This window comes from Sciurus vulgaris, assembly GCF_902686455.1.
Source record: "Sciurus vulgaris genome assembly, chromosome: 1".
NCBI lineage: Eukaryota > Metazoa > Chordata > Mammalia > Rodentia > Sciuridae > Sciurus > Sciurus vulgaris.
This window is the reverse complement of record NC_136461.1, coordinates 47,304,852-47,321,429: the sequence shown is the minus strand read 5'-3', so window position 1 is coordinate 47,321,429 and position 16,578 is coordinate 47,304,852. Positions and strand designations below refer to the sequence as shown.

At 32.8% G+C, this 16,578-nt stretch overlaps 1 protein-coding gene across 5 annotated transcripts in view; it reads left to right on the top strand.

Annotated features, from left to right (window-relative positions):
• LOC306638554 (deubiquitinase MYSM1-like) overlaps positions 1-16,578 on the top strand; it is a 41,139-nt gene that overhangs the window by 1,715 nt on the left and 22,846 nt on the right. For 2 of the 5 annotated variants that reach the window (XR_013757493.1, XM_079101777.1), the window contains exons 2-9: positions 2,414-2,513; positions 4,149-4,219; positions 5,992-6,069; positions 6,160-6,183; positions 7,471-7,549; positions 10,294-10,392; positions 12,342-13,093; positions 16,102-16,232. Coding sequence is in view for 4 of the 5 variants with exons in the window: in XM_079101777.1 (XP_078957903.1) it covers positions 2,414-2,513; positions 4,149-4,219; positions 5,992-6,069; positions 6,160-6,183; positions 7,471-7,549; positions 10,294-10,392; positions 12,342-13,093; positions 16,102-16,232 (1,334 nt within the window). In the remaining variant the exon portion in view is untranslated. The remainder of the gene's footprint in view (positions 1-2,413; positions 2,514-4,148; positions 4,220-5,991; positions 6,070-6,159; positions 6,184-7,470; positions 7,550-10,293; positions 10,393-12,341; positions 13,094-16,101; positions 16,233-16,578) is intronic. The other 3 variants (XM_079101774.1, XM_079101776.1, XM_079101775.1) reach the window with 3 other exon arrangements.

Genomic DNA, 16,578 nt, shown 5'->3' with positions numbered 1-16,578 from the left:
AGTATGACTGGTGCCCCCCGAAGTGTGTAATAACAGCTGTTGATAGCATTTGTGGAACCCTTGGACATAAATTTAAAGCATACTGCCTTTAACCACTTGCTGAGTGTTAGGTACCAAAGTTAAAAGATGACATTTTCGTTTTCCTTCTACTCTTCCCATTCCTTCTTATCTTTCTTTTCTTCTGCTTGTTCTTCAAATCACCATGTTAAAAGGGGTTTTGTCATTGGTCTTCTGCTTCTTCATAATCACTGGTGATACCATCTCTCAAGTCTTAATTTTTGTTAGATTGACCCATTTGAAATATTGCCAGTATTCTTCCATTTTTTTTTAAATGGAAGTTCAAGTTGAACCTAATATATTCAAATATTTCCCAAATCTGTCACCAACCCAAATCTTTCTCCTGAGCTTCAGATTAATTTACCCAACTCTTAATCTATCAGCACTTGTATGTCCCACAAGTACTTCAATCTTTATAAACTTTCTGCACTAAACCTGCCTCTCTGATGTTCCCTAGTTCACTAAGTGGCAACAACATCCATCCATCCAATCATAAAAGGCACAAATGTAAATTTTATCCCTTTTCCTTACCTCCTTCTACTTCTCCCATTCTATTATTTATTAAGGAACAGTTCATGCTGTCTAAATATCCTCTCAAATGTATTCAATTTTGGTCACACTGTTAATTCCTTAGGTATAAGTTGCTGACACCTTTCTTTTGTGTTTTTATAATCATTTCTGTGCTGGTCCTTGTCTCCTTGACCCCCTTTATTCTTTCTAAAGTTAGTCTTTCTTACCAAATGTGACCATATTATTCCCTTCAATCCCCATTTGGTTTTGTGATAAATCTTCATTCCCTAACTGCTAGAGACCTGTGTGATTTGTGACCCATCTACCTTGTTTAATCCTTTAACAAATATGGATTGAGCACCTTTTACATGCCAAACCCTGGGTAAATAACAGTTATAAAAACCAAGTCCCTGCTCACACAGAACTAATATTCTTGTTGGATAAGACAGACAATAAACCGTATATGGTGTCAGATGGAGAAAAGTGAAGAAAGATGAGAGAAGATGAATAGCTTATCAGCTTTCTCTCTTATTCAGGAAAACTGACAGGTCTGAAACTGGGATTTCAGAGCTGGGTATCAATACAGTGGAAAGACTAGGTTTGAAAAAGGGAGAAACAGTAAAATTGGCAGCAGATTGAATATGATTTTTAAAGAAAGAAGGCGGATTCAGATTTCTGGTTTGGATAACCATGGAGGTGAAGGTGCAATTCACTGGGGTAAAGAACAATGGAAGAATAGCAGATTTGGGAGAAAAAGTGATTTTAGACTTACACATGTTGATTTGTGTTACTTATGGAGATTTGGGTAGTGTCCATATGCATACACCAGAGTGTGGATATTGCTCATCCTTCCTGGTTAAGGAATACCCTCTGAAGAGATTCCTGCAATGCACTTGAAATGATACCAGTCCCACCTCCCACACTCTTGGTACACCTAGTTTTTGAGTAGAGACTTCCTTTTGCTGATACAAGTGTCAGAATCCTTTATTTAGCCTCTTCCAGATCAGAGTTGGTCCTTGAATTTAAACCTGGGGAAAATTTTGGTCTGGGAAAAATCAATTACTAGAAAACTTTGTAACTTCAGGTGTACAAAAGCAAAACTTTACATTTAATTATATCACAGTTTGTGGTCCTCAGAACGGTCCTCAGAACTTAGCCTTTTTGCTTATATGGTATACATTGTAACTTGTTATAACAATGAAAGGAGTGAGAGAATTAACGGTTTGATTCCCTGATGGATTCAGGGTTATCCCCCAGATAACCCAAATTAATTTTTAAAAATTATATGAGTTGGACCAGGAGTGTTGGTGCATTACTGTAATCCCAGTGATTTGGGTCACTGAGGCAGGAGGATTGCAAGTTTTAGGCCAGCCTCAGCAATTTAGTGAGACTCTGTCTTAAAACATAACAAGGACTGGGGATGTAGCTCATGGTAAGGTGTCCCTTGGTTCAATGCCCAGTACAAAAAAGAGAAAGTATATGAGGTGTTATTAAAACTTCATTTACTGCTTTCTATTTTGATTCTTCCGTCTAGTTTTTTCCTTTCCTTTTGAGGTTGGTGCTATCAATGGAGGTTTTTATGGTTTAGATATAGCTAAACAGTTTAATTGCAAAGTTGAGTTCTTGTACACATGAATACTCATGAACCAAAACTGAAGTGAAGTTGATGGCCACAGAATATGTGGTGGTTGCTGTATTTTTTTCCTTATAGGCCAAAGAGCTAGAGTGGGCATTTTTGCCATGTTAAATCTTTTTAAGGGGAGAAGGAAACTATTTGCTTAACATCTACACTTGGCTAGTCCCTGAGCATGTGCTATAACCATTAACTGATACTTCTCTTTTATAGCCGTTTTCTTAATTATTACAGAAATGATGAAAATAAAGCATTGCATTTACAACAAGATCACTATCTGGATTCATCCTGGAGAAATGAGAATGGCCTTATTGTAAGTATTCTATGAAAATATCAGGTGATTTAAACTGTTATCATTGCCTGGAGTGCCTCTTTCTAATTTTTAACAGAGGATTAGTTTTCACAAATAATACAGGTAATATGTAAAAACATTTTTCTTACTTTAAAAATAGAAGAAACATCATTTTTCTTTTGACTGAAAAATGGCCTATTGAGAAACAACTTTGGAGCCAGCTGGTTTAGGTACAAATTACCACTTCTCAGATTTGTGAACTTTTGTTTCTTCAAGTACACTTTCATTTCTTTGCTTATCAGTTATTTATTGAATACCAGCTATATGTCAGACACTAGGCTGGGTTTGGGAAATACAACTGTAATCAAGACAGACATGGTCCTACTCTCAAGGAGCTTATATTCAATAGGAGAGTTAGGGGATAAGTAGAGGAACCATATGTAGATTATGAAGGAAATAAAGTGCTAACTGAGAATACCAGGGTGGGGAGCCTTCTTGAGATAAATCGTCAATTAGGGAAACCAAGGAGGTGACATTTAAGCTGAAAAGTAATGGGAAGAATGGGGAGATAGGTGAAAAGTTGAGAAAAGAATTCTAGGCAAAAGGAACAGCAATTGCAGAAGCTCTGGTTGAAGGAAGGAGCCCTATTCTATATCTGGAATATAGTGGGAAAGAGAGGTATGACAGTGTTGGAGAAGCAGGTAAGAATTCTTGTCATTTAGAGCTGTGAGTTATATGTATGCTAAAGGACTTAAATTTTACCGAATCATCACTGAACCACTTTATATAGATTTTATACAGATGGGTAAGTTCATTTTGATACAATTAATTTGGGGCGCTAGGGTGAAGATTAGATTGGAGGGGAAGCAAGAGCGGAAGCAAAGGGACCAGTTAGGAAACACTTAAAGTAATCTAAGCAAGGTTTGATGATGGTGGCTTGGCTCTACTGGTAATAAGAGAAATAGACATGAACAGATTTGAATCATATTTTTGAGGTAGAGCTGTTTGGATATTGAGGAAAAGAAAGAATCCACAATAATTACTGGGTTTTTAGATGGAGGAACTTAGTGACTAGTAATTCGTTTTATGATGTTGGAAAAGCAGTGGAAGAAGCAGGTGGCGATATGTGATGGTAAGTTTTATTTTGAATATGTTAGATTTGAGAAGCCAGTTATATCCAAGAGGAAGTCTTGAGTGAACAGTTGGATTTAAGTTTGGAGAAGATATATGAGCTGGTAATTTTTAACTTTGGAGTTGAAAATAAGCACAATCATCAACAGAGAGATTATGGCTGAGGGGGAAAAAGAATTGTGAGTTTTGGAAATAGGTTAAATGTCTAGCAATTATATCTGATGCCTAATAACTCCTCGTATATAATAGCCATTGTTTTCTCATTGTGGCGAGGAGCATGAGCCTTTGAATTTGACATGGTTTGAGGTCTCTTGTCTTCCACCTAAAAGGCCGCAGTGCTATGGGGGAGCGTAAAGTATTATCTCATGATTATTGTGAGAATCAAAGATGTCTGCACTCAGTAAATAGTAGCTCTTATTATTTGTAATTATAATATTATGTATTTTTATTTACCAAAACAAAATAATTTCAAAACATAATAGAAATATACATATATGTTCTTTTTTTTTTTTTTTTTTTTAATAGCCTTGGACTCTGGATAGCACCATCAGTGAAGAGAACAGAGCTGTCATTGAGAAAATGTTGTTGGAAGAAGAGTATCCTTTAGTGATTATGAGGGAATTAAAGATTTTTTTAAAAAATCAATGTAAAAATGACAAGAGGTCACTCTAATTCCTAGATGGGTATTACTTGGTCATAGACAGATATCATGTAATACCATGTTTCCTAGCTATGAAAAAGCATCATTTTATTCTTCAAGTTCTGTTTTATTGCTTAGTCTGACATCCAACTTCCTATTTTTGAGTTTTGTCAGCTAACTCTGTGTGGTATGTGAGTATTGAACTGAACTTATACAATATTTAAGTCAATTAAAACCTGAAGTCCAAGTTTCCATTTTCCATTTTACAAAGTTACGTAAGCTAAAACTAAGAGACATTCATTTTTCTAAGGACTCAAAATTAGAATATGTAAAAGTTCTCACTTTTTACTCTATAATTGACAGGTGTTATGTGGGAAGAATCTTAAGTACAAAACACAAAACAAATGCTGTAGAATGAATATTTTTCCCCCAAAGTTGTGGATTCTTATCCATGGTCCAGCCACTAGCCTTTTTTCCTCATTGTTTTCATCTGTGTGTGATATTGGTAATTTCACTTTGGGACTTAGTTTTCTTACATGTTAAATGGGAAGGTTAAACAAAATGTCTTCTGATATTATTACTTATAAAGATTATTATGTTAATAATTATTATTAATTCATCCCAATTACTGCTGTGTTGATTTATCAGGTTAATTTCTTATGGGCTTTCTTATTTTTTAACATTTCCCAAACATTGCAGTTATAGCCTAAATTATTGCAATTCAGTGAGAGGCACATATAATGTAAAATTTCTTAGTAGACTCATTTAAAACTAAAACAGATAAAATTAATTTTGATAATGTATCATTTATATATATATCTAATATTAGTAATGTATTTCATTTAAAATATTATTTTGAAAACATTAATGAAATGTTTTACATTCTTTGTTTCATACTCAGTGTTTGAAATCTTGTGCTGTGTATACTGAGAAAACATTTGTTTGTGCGAGGCATGGTTCAAGTACTCAAGAGTCACATGGCTAGTGACCACTGAATTGAACAGTACAATTCTAGATTAATGAACACTTAAGTAGTTACTTGTTCACTTCCAGATATGGAAACAAATAATGAGAGTAAGAGTTATATGTAAGTATTTAGAAGATAGGGATAATGTTTTCTTACCTTTTTTTGTCTTTAACTCATAATACTTCACATAGTATCTTGTATAGTGTATAATCAACAAATATTTGTTAAGTAAAGAATATTTTGGACTTATAACAGTATTGCAATAGGCTACTTTCAAGAACTTGAGGAGGGAGATCCTTGGTAGATTTGATCTTGGTGTTCTTTTTCTTAAGGTAGAGAAGAATGCTGAACTCTTCTCTGTTATCTTTAGAAATATGGAAACAAATATTCCCATATTACCTTAGGCAATCAATTAAATTCATTTATTATGTTCTCCATATAATTTAGAAAATATTATGTAAACAGTAAGGATATTTCTTCTCACTTTTAATAGGGAAGATAAGAGAAACTAGCATATATATAGCACATTTTGTGCTGCCATTGTATTGTGTGATATTACATGTAACTTATACAGGTAACAGCACTGAGGTATGAATATTTTTATCATAATTTTTGCAGACTTGGAAAAAGTCTTTGAGAGGAATTGGTTTTGCCTGAAATCAAGTATGACTTCTATGAATCTATAAATGCCTATTTTATATGTCACACAAAAGTTTTATGATATTAACCTTTTTTAAAAAGTGTCCTTAATAATCACTCAGGTATTATTTATCTAAAAAATCATTTCCAGGAAAATTCTGGCTTGATAAAAAGGAAGATAATAAAAAACAAATGAACAGGTAAAATCAATTTATAACTGTTAAACATCTCAATGCATTTTTAGAAATTTCTTCTCAAGCTTCCTTATTTTCTTTTTTCATGTGGTGCAGTCCGCAGAAAACAGCAAAAATCATGTATGTACTTCTGGCTTATATTTTTAAAACCTTTTTGATCATTTAAAAAATTATGGGATAGTTTTCAAAAATTACAGCTCTCTTGAGGAAAAGCAAAAAATAAAATAAATATTAAAACAGAGTTTCTTGTACAGATGTAGGAATGCCATAAGTATGTTATTAGCTAGAATTTATTTTATGACCCTATAGAGGCAACTCATCAAATTATGGGAAGGATGAATTCATAGAGATTTATGGGGAAATTTTAAGAAGGCTGTTACCTAATACATTATGAATTAACTTGATTTCTATTGTTGTGTTAGCCAATTTTCAGCAGAAATTTAATTTGAATTTATGGCTTTTAAGCATTATCTAGAAACTTTATCTTACAAATATCTTTTCCTGATAATTGTAAAAAAAAAAAATTGACATTTCTTAGCATTTATAAGCTTGTTAAGTGTGTAGTTATTAAAATGTGGATTGATTACTGAGCCCGATGGCACAGGCCTGTAATCCCAGCAACTTGGGAGGCTGAGGCAGAATTGCAAGTTTGAAGCCAGACTTAGCAACATAGTGAGACCTTCGGCTTAGTGAGACCCTGTCTCAAAATTTAAAAAGCCAAATCAAAAAAAAAAAATAAGGACTGGGAATGTGGCTCTGTGGTAAAATGCCCCTGGGTCCAACCCCCAGTATCAAAAAAAAAAGTGGATTTACATAGTGGTAATTGTGCAAGAACTTGACCACTGAGCATCCTTTGACTTTTGTATTTTGCTGAATAAACAACAACAAAGTGAAATTAATAGAAGGATTAATGACTTGGTTGAATTAGCTTCATCAGCATTTTATTTTTAATTTCTTAAGATGGTTTTAAAAGCAGTAAGTGTAATGCCATGGTTTTGCAACTTCTTTTCTGGCTCAATATTTATATAGTTTTACACAGTAGTAAACCAGAGATATTTCTGGAACTATTTTAAACTCTCACATGCCATTAGGACTGGGGGATGTATTAACACCTGCTGCTTTGTATTTCGCCTAAGAGGCCTGTTTTGTTAGTTATTACATTGACTTCTTTTGATGTCTTTAGTTTTATCCTCACTCAGATTCAGGGATTTTATCTTCTGGGACTCCTATCATCCTTAGTAGAGATAGACAACAGCCCCCCAGGTAGGGGCTGCAGCCTTCTACTTTTGTTTTATTTTTTAATTCTTTTGACTCATTTTAGCCCATGGCTATCTATAATCTTTAGTTGCATACATATGGAATGTTCCATTTCAGAAATTTTTTTGCAATTCCTCTTTTTCCCCTCAGGGTACACTCTCCTACAAAACCAGCCAGTTACTCAGTAAAGTGGACGGTAGAAGAAAAAGAGCTGTTTGAACAAGGGCTGGTAAATAGAGCAATTTTTAATTTATAGTAAAATGATTCTAAAAGCAAATATTGATAGAGTTATAAGATAAATTTGTAGAGATCAGAGTTTTTAACTACATATGTAGCAACATGAGTTTTTCTGTAATGATGTTTATAGTGTAGTACAAGAGAATTTCTTTTAACTAACAACTAAAATAGATTCGAATCAGTATTTTGATATAACATTTTTCGGGTATTAGTAAAATCCAAGAAATTATGCTGTTATCTGAATACATGACACCAACTGTGGATTAAAAGGTAAAATATTTAGTTGTCTAATGTTTTCTCTCAAAACAAAGCTTCATATGTGTGAAACTAGGTGATCAGCTGAGTTTTTTTAATTCAACTATTTGGCATTATATACACTGTTTAAGTGTTTCACGCATACATATGAAGACTTTTTTTTGTATGAATGTTTCACTGAAATATATTTAAATGTGCACAAGTTATGTAATGGGGACAAGATGTATGCTTGTTTCTATTTCTGAAAACATTCCTTAATATGAAGAAATTTTTAACAAAATGTTCAGGAAATTTGTCTTTAAACTATCAAGAGTAGGTTATATATTTTCTTTTAAGTTACATGTTACTCTTTTGTACAAATTACTTAAGAAATTAGATATATAGAGAGAATATTTGTGTAATTATGTAATAGTTGTAAGTTCAAATTAAAATATTTACGTTTCTACAGATGATGAGAAATGAAGTGTGTTTCTGTTTTTCTAGTTAAAGCCATGATGTCTATAAATTCTGTGAATACCAAATGATGTTGAGGGTTTTTTTTCCTGTACTGGTGATTTTTTTTATATTGGGATTTCAGTCTGTTGCATCATAATCTAACTTTAATTAACCAGTAATTTATTTTAGATCACTGACAGCTTTTATATTTTACCCCTTACAAAGACCAGATATCCATATATATGAAATGGTTTGTTTTCAACCATTTTTTGGGGTCTGCACTTGCACGCTCAAAAGTCAAGTGCAGTCTAGTTATTGGGTGTTAAGGCTCCATCTCACTTCCGAGGTAATCAGCATCATCTCTTTCGTATATCTTTCCTGAGTTATTTGTCCATTTTAAGCAAATATGTATTCATTTATATAGCATTATATAGAAACATACCTATTTACATTAAGAGATATTTGAAATTAGAAAGCTTTCACAAACAAAAAGCATTGAATTATTGGTTGTATTCCCTGCCTTTTTAACCCACAGAATTTGAATACACACTGAATTTTCTCAGGCATAAGAAAAGGGAATTATGTGATACTGAATGACTAAGGAAGGTTTTTCCTTATTTTTTCTCTGGTAACAGACTATCCCTTTATTTTGAAGTTGGATGTTTTCTTTGCTACTCTTGTTAGTGTCCTTTCTCCAGTTTTTTGGGTGTCCAAATCTCTAATGTCCCCAGTGATTATACTTTTATCTAAATCTCTCCTATCTGCAAAAGTGTTCTGTGCTATCAAGTTATTTAATTGCCTTTACCTCCCGTCAAAAGAGAACTAATTCTTCATTAAGTTAGTCTCAATTAGGTGCTAATCTTTTTTTCTGTTTTTGTACTGGGGAGTGAACCCAGGGGCACTTTACCACCTTAGCCCTTTTTAGGTTTTAATTTTGAGACAGGATCTCACTCAGTTGCTTAGAGCCTTGCTAAATTGTTAAGGCAGACCTTTGGACTTGTGGTCCTCCTGCCTCATTCTCCCAAGTTGCTGGGATTACAGGCTTGTGCCACTGCTCCTTGCTAGGTGCTGATCTTCAATAATTAATTTATAATTACTAACATTTTTCTCAGAAGTACTTTCAGTTTTAAGAAATTGTCCATATGTCAGATTTTCTAATGAATATCAGAAGTAAGTGTATAAATTAAGATTTGCCATTCAGGTCAGATCTTTGAAGATGATTTGTTGCCATGAGATTTAACTGTTTGACTTGTAGATCTTCCCTGGGGTCTGCTTCCCTCAGTTGTGGGTAGTTTTTCTTTTTTTGTTTGTATGTTCTTATAAGCATTCTTGAAAATTGGAATAGTTGAGCTACTTTGAGAAATAGAGTATTTTGTGTTGGTGATATTACAAAGAGGATTTATGTATTAAGTGAGAATTAGACTTGATACTTAAAAATCCCTTTTATGTAAAATTGTGTGTGTTCTTTTTTTTTTTCTTACTTCAAAACATGGGAGCGCCCTCAGGTTCCCAGATTTTTCTTAACGCAGCTTCAGTGTTAGCAGGTGCACAACCTTGGCACTAGGAGGGAGGCATTAGTTGCAGGTCTGCTTCATTTGTGATTCAGTCTTGTCTGTGTAAAGTGTCTGTGTGGGGTCCAATGGATGTTCTGAAAACTCTGTGATTAGTGCAGAACATAATCAGTTGATCCTTTAAAGGGCCAGTGTCACCTACCTCCTTTTTGTGCACTTATTTCCTTTTAAAGGACATCTTAGATTTTGGAACATCATAATGTGCAGTGCAAATGCATATAGTTAGATAATACAAGTGATGGATCTTCATATATATTATTATAAGAAAATAATTTTTTAAGTCATTTTGGATTGTTTTCAGAAGTCCAGGTTCAAGGGAGAGCCTGAGTTTTGATTTTAAAAAGCATAGTCTATAGAGTATTTCATTGTGTGGTTTAGAATATAGATAGTTTTACTTGTTTTTCAAATTTACCATTGCTTGAAATGTTGATAAGTAAGCTAATCGAAAGCAATTTTTTTTCCATTTTAATAACAGGCTAAATTTGGTCGAAGGTGGACCAAAATTGCAAAGCTAATTGGAAGTCGCAGTGTTTTACAAGTGAAGAGTTATGCCAGACAGTACTTTAAAAATAAGGTAAGCAGAATGTAAACGTCCTAGTTAATAATAATAATATTCAGAACAAAATTAGTAAGCAGAATTATCTGATGTAAGCATTAAAGTCTTATTGTTTAAAGTTTCATGTTGAAAGTACTTTAACTTCATAAAACACTACACACCTTTGTCTTTAAACACTGTAGAGCATATCTCTATTTTTTCAAGTGTTGCTATTGAATAGTATTTAGATATTATACTACTTAATTTCCTATAGTTGAGGGACAAAATATTAACTACTCAAAAACATTCTATAAAGCAAATTATATTCCTAAGAGAAAAACTTAGAGGTCTTATTTTCCTCTAAACAGTATCTTTTCTTTTTTAAGCATTTGTATTACATAGACTTTTAACTATTATTACAGGTTAGGGGACATAAATGCTAACATGATTCTGAAATCTGTTTAATAGTAATGAAGTTTTTATAATTCTATGGAGAATTTTCTGAAAACTTTAATAAATTATATTCAGAAAGATATAGTTAGAATTCCTTAATCTTTCAAGTAATGTGTGCTGTATTCAGCTATTTAGTTTGACACTTAGAATTTTTGAACATGTGGTGCTTGAGCTATGCAAGTATAAAAACTTGGAACTGTCTTAAGTGAAATTTGATGTTTTCTTTTAATGTAACTAATGTGTTCTACCTTGTATACAAGATTTGTCAGTGTTAGCTGGGAATAGGTAGTAAGTAATGGAATGGATTCATTATATAGTAATTACCTGCTTCCTCTTTCAGCCTAACCAAAGCAATTTGAAGTAAGTAGTTCATCAACTTTGAGGTAATAAGGAACAGAATAAAAGCTTAACTTGATTATTCTTACACCATGCTTCTCAAACTAGAAAATGTGGTGTATGTTGTAGTATAAGTTGTACTTACAATTGTGGCGTGGAAGTATACGTTTATATTACAACAGACATTAGAATTTTATGAACTCTAATGCAAAATTTCATCTGAAATTTTGAGATTAAAAACAGGAGGCTGGAGGCTAGGAATCAAGTTGTAAAGTTCAGTCTAGCATGCATGAGGTCCTACGTTTGATCGCCAGAATTGCAAAACAAACAGAAAACCCCAAAATATAGGCTGCAAATAAATAAGAAGATTGTTAATGGTATTTGAGGTCATGTATCCAAATCTCTTCTTCCCCCTGCTACCCTTTTGTTCTCTACATAGTAAGCCAGTTAACTTTAAATACAGGATCCTGGGATTCTTTTGTGGAGCTATAAATAATCTCTTGCTTAGAACTATCATAGCTCTTTGATATGTTAGTCATTTATAGGATTTTTAAAAAAATATATAAATTTATATTTCACTTCATATTTACTCATTGACTCTCATCCTTTTCTTATGTTATCAGGTATTAGCAGGTATAGAAGATAATATCATGGCTTAACATAAACTCTAATGTTGAAGCTGCATTAAGTTAACTTGCAAAAAAATAGTTTCTGTAGTTAAATGAAAGATAGATTTAATTTATTGAGTGAAAATATGTGATATAAATTCCCAATAAAGGATTATTTTAACATTGTAAGAAATGATTAGCAGAGATTATCAGATATTTTTGAAAATAAGCTTTTATAAATAATTTTACTATCTTACAGAACACCTTAATGTGAAAGTTATTGGTTTTTTTCCTCTGGTTAGTCCAAACCAGATACCTATTTTAAACTTAATATGGGAAAATAAATAAGTGGTAGTTCTATATAGATCATGATTATTTTAAAAGTACCAGATCATGAGTTGTATATGGGAATTTAAAATGGTGATGTTTTATATTTAAAAAGCAACTTTAAACCCATTAAGGAGAAGCACAGGGAAGGTCTAATGTACCATTAACATGTATGAAGTTTAATAATATTATATCTTATTTATTGTATCAGTTGATTAAATTTTAAAACCTTAATATGAGTGTCTTACTCTGATTTTTAATAAGGTAAAGTGGAGTCCGGAGAAAGAACCACCAAATCAGAAGAGCAGCAGTGATCATCAGGTTAAAACTGAAGATAAAGGGACAAAGGCATGGACACAGTCCTTTTTAAGGGGACGTGCTGATCCCAACCTGAATGCTGTAAAAATTGAAAAGTTATCTGATGACGAAGAAGTAGACATCACAGATGAGTTGGATGAGTGGGCTTCTCAGACATCACATAAGAATTGTAGCAGTGGTACCTCATTAGACATTCCTAATAATAAAACACATGAATTCAGTCAAGAAGTCAGAAGCCAGGAAGTTCCCTTTTGTCATTCTTCCAGGGAATATCTTCAGAATAGAAAACAAGAAGAGATGAAAACACTTTCAAGCTCAGAAATTACATTGTGGACCAAAAAACAGAGCAACATTGACAATAACTCAGTTGACATAAATGATCAGAAATGCAATGAACTGATTAAAAATTGTGACAAGCAAGGTGGAAATGGAATAGATGATGCCAGGCAGTGTGCTTTTCCAGAGCCTTGTGAAATTCAGAAAGATTTTAGTAATAATGATACGCTTTTTCATTCTTGCCAAATGGCAGAGGAAAACCATGAGGAAGAAGAGCTTAAGCCACCAGAACAAGAAGTAGAAATAGATAGAAATGTCATACAGGAAGAAGAAAAACAAGCAATTCCTGAGTTTTTTGAGGGGCGCCAAGCTAAAACACCAGAACGCTATTTGAAAATTAGAAATTACATTTTGGATCAGTGGTAAGAATTACATTTTAGATGCTGCTTTGAAAACCTGATACTCTGTGAAGTATTTTAGTTAGACCTATGTAGAATTGAAAATTGTGCTAGTGATCCAAAAGTTTTCACATGTGTTATCATTTCAGGAGGCAAGACTGAATATTTCTCATAGTGAATCTTTTTAAAAGCATTGCTAAACACTGTAACCTATGGCTCTCATGACCCATCTATTCTTCATAGTGTTGGAGCCTGGAAAGAAAGGGACTGATGATTCCTTTAAGAAGCAACTTCTTGGTACAGTGTTGGGAAGATGTACATAGAGAATTTCTTTCCAGAAATCTTATGTACCTTGAGTATAAAGAAGGAAAAATTAGATGACAGAGGAATATAGTGTCATTAAATGTAGCTAGATAGCATAAAACTGTTCTCCTAAATAGCAGTCCTAAATGTTTCCAGCTTGAACTTGTGACATAAAAAGGTAAGCTTTCTTCATCCACCTTCATTTTGGATACAGGAATTTTCTAACAACATATGGAGTTACCTTCTAAATTGTCAGTATATTTTAATTGAATTACTTAATGTGGAATAGGGAACAAGCCAAATACTTATCATCTTATTAGCCTAAATACTGAAAACCTTTTTGAATTTTTGTTAGTGGCTTATCAGTTAAGTCATCACTAAATATTCAAAATTACTATTATTGTTTCAAGAACACTGAATTGTGTAGGGCCAGCTTCACAGAGAGCACCCCAATTAGGTTCCTTGGGTGGGGATTTGGCTGTGTCCCTTGTTTTTCTCTTCCATTTTATCAGGGTTTTCCATCCTATTGCAGTAATTTTCTGCTGTAACCTGGGAATGTTTTCAAAAGAAAACACATAACTTGAATCAGATAGCTTCATTTTACTCAGACAGTATTACATTTTTTGGCTTGTAAAGACAGACATATTCCAACAGGAGGATTTTTGTTCTTGTTCTTGCCTCATGATTATCTTCCATTGGTTAAAGTGTTAAAAGTACAACTTCTGGATAAGATTGCTATCATAGTAAAGAATACTTTGAAGAATAACTCCTGGCATTTATGTGGTGCTTTGCATTTACAGAAAGCTTTCCTACATCATTTCATTTGATTTCATCAGAGTAATACTTTGAAACAGACAGATGGTATAATCTTACTTGATAGAGAACAATTCTGAGATCAGGAGAGCATTAAGGGGCTTGTCTTTGATTACATAACCAATCAGTGACTAGGAAAGATGTCAGTGCAAGTCTTAACTCTAAATCACTCTTTTTGTTATTCTACATTACCTAATTGACACTATTTTTTTAAGTGAATTTACTTATTGAATTATTTTTGTAGTATTAGGGATTGAATCCAGGGCTCCATACTAAGCAAGCATTCTACCACTGAGCTACATTTCTGCCCTTATATTTTAAAAGACCAATGAAATTAGTTTTCTGTTGGTCTCTACCTTTGTTTTTTGGAAGTAAGAGGATGGATAACCAAAATTGAAGGACTTCAGAACAATAATTACCTCAAATGTCTATACGAATGATCAATATATAATTAATATTAGTTTAATCAAATAGTTACTTTGAATTTTGGATTCTAAGTAAGGCAGAATAATTATGTAGATATATAAATGATATGACAATAGTTTGCTAAGTCATTTACCTTAGTTCTTGAAACCAATTGGTAATGCTGTTTAAATATGGTAATTTAGCAGTACAGTGTGTAAGCTAAATGAATTGTTTTCAGCAGAACTGAAATTTTGGTTAGTGACTGGAGGTGGTGCTAAAAAAAAAAAAAGGAAGACTTAATGTTTTCAAAATAAAAAGAAGTCTGTCAAATTTGTTTTAGATAAATCCTTTCCATAAAATAGATTTAATTGTCTCCCTCCCTGCTTACAGGATTTTTTATTAAAGCAGTAACCAATATAGTTACTGAATTTCTACCAAATGCCAGGCATTATATTTAAGTCCTCTGTAGTCCTCTTGACATCTTTGTCCTTATTTTGCATATGAGAACAATTAGGTTTACAAAGGACAAGGAACTTGTTCCAGGTCCAACTAGGGGAAAATGATTTCAGTGTCTGGAGTCTTGACTCACGATTTGCACAGTTCCGGCTCAGAACCTGACCACTCTGTCTTAGATCTTGCTTTCCTCCAGCTCGTGGAGTATCTTGCTTTCTCATCTCAGTTCAGGTCTGCATAGGGAAATGAGAGGCTTCTGACCACCCAGATATGTCTTTGCCTGTTACTCTTCATTCTCTTACCTTGGGTTTTATTTACTTTATAGACCTTAATGCAAATAAATACACAAATTTAAGATAAATTCTGTGAAGTTCAGGGAAGGGAGTTTGGAGTTTGGGGATTATCTTGATTCCTTTGGAATCCCCTATAATATCGATTTCTGTTTCCACTGAGAGTAAGAATAATAATACTTATTGCATTCATTATTAAAAATGAATATAAAAAAATAAATATAAGATAACTAATAATGAAGAGATCTAACAAAAAGGTGAAGTTAAGTAATATGTTAAGTTAAAAATTGGAAAAGGTGTAGGGGAAGATATAACTCAGTAGTAGAATGTTTGCCTAGCATGTATGAGACTTTAGTTCGTTCTCTAGCACTGAAAAAAAAGGGGGATAGGGTTAATACTAAATCTTTTTAATATATTGTCAAAGTGCCCTTTTATTTAAAGATTTATACTTGAATTTGGATCAGTACATAAATAAGCTTCTAAATTAAAGGTCCTGGGTAACTGGAATCTATTGACTTTTTTATTGGGAAAAGAATAGTACTTGTAAAGCTCACATAGTACAGGTACCTGTAAATTATTGTATCATTTAAAGATTTTTAAAGATTTCAGAAAAAAGTACACTTGGGTTATGTATTATATTTGCTATACACATTTATACATTGAGACGGGTAAAATTTTAAGATATTTCATATAATAAAAGTTTTCCCCAGAAATCTTTTTTCATGTTTTTATTTATCCAAAATAATTGTACTTCCATCTCTTAATTAGGGAGATATGCAAACCGAAATACTTAAATAAGACCTCAGTACGTCCTGGCCTGAAGAACTGTGGGGATGTTAATTGTATTGGACGGATTCATACATACCTCGAGTTGATAGGAGCAATCAATTTTGGATGTGGTAAAAATAAAAACCCAACAACATCTTTTACTCAACATTTTTTTATCCTTATAGTACCCATTAATTTCTATGATGATTAGAATTCAAGTAGATTTAAGTATATAGAATTCAAAGAGATAACATTATGGAATAGATAAATAATTAAGATTTTGCTGTAAAACAGATTTTTTTTGTTGATTAAACTGTGTTTCTTTTGATCTACAATGAACACTGAAGGTATAATTTTAGAGGAAAAATACTATAATAGAAATAATTTAAGAATGTTGTCCTTTGTCACACAAAAGTAAAATAATTTTACGAAAAGTCTATTAATGGTTCACCTAAATTTATACATACAGGTGAGGCA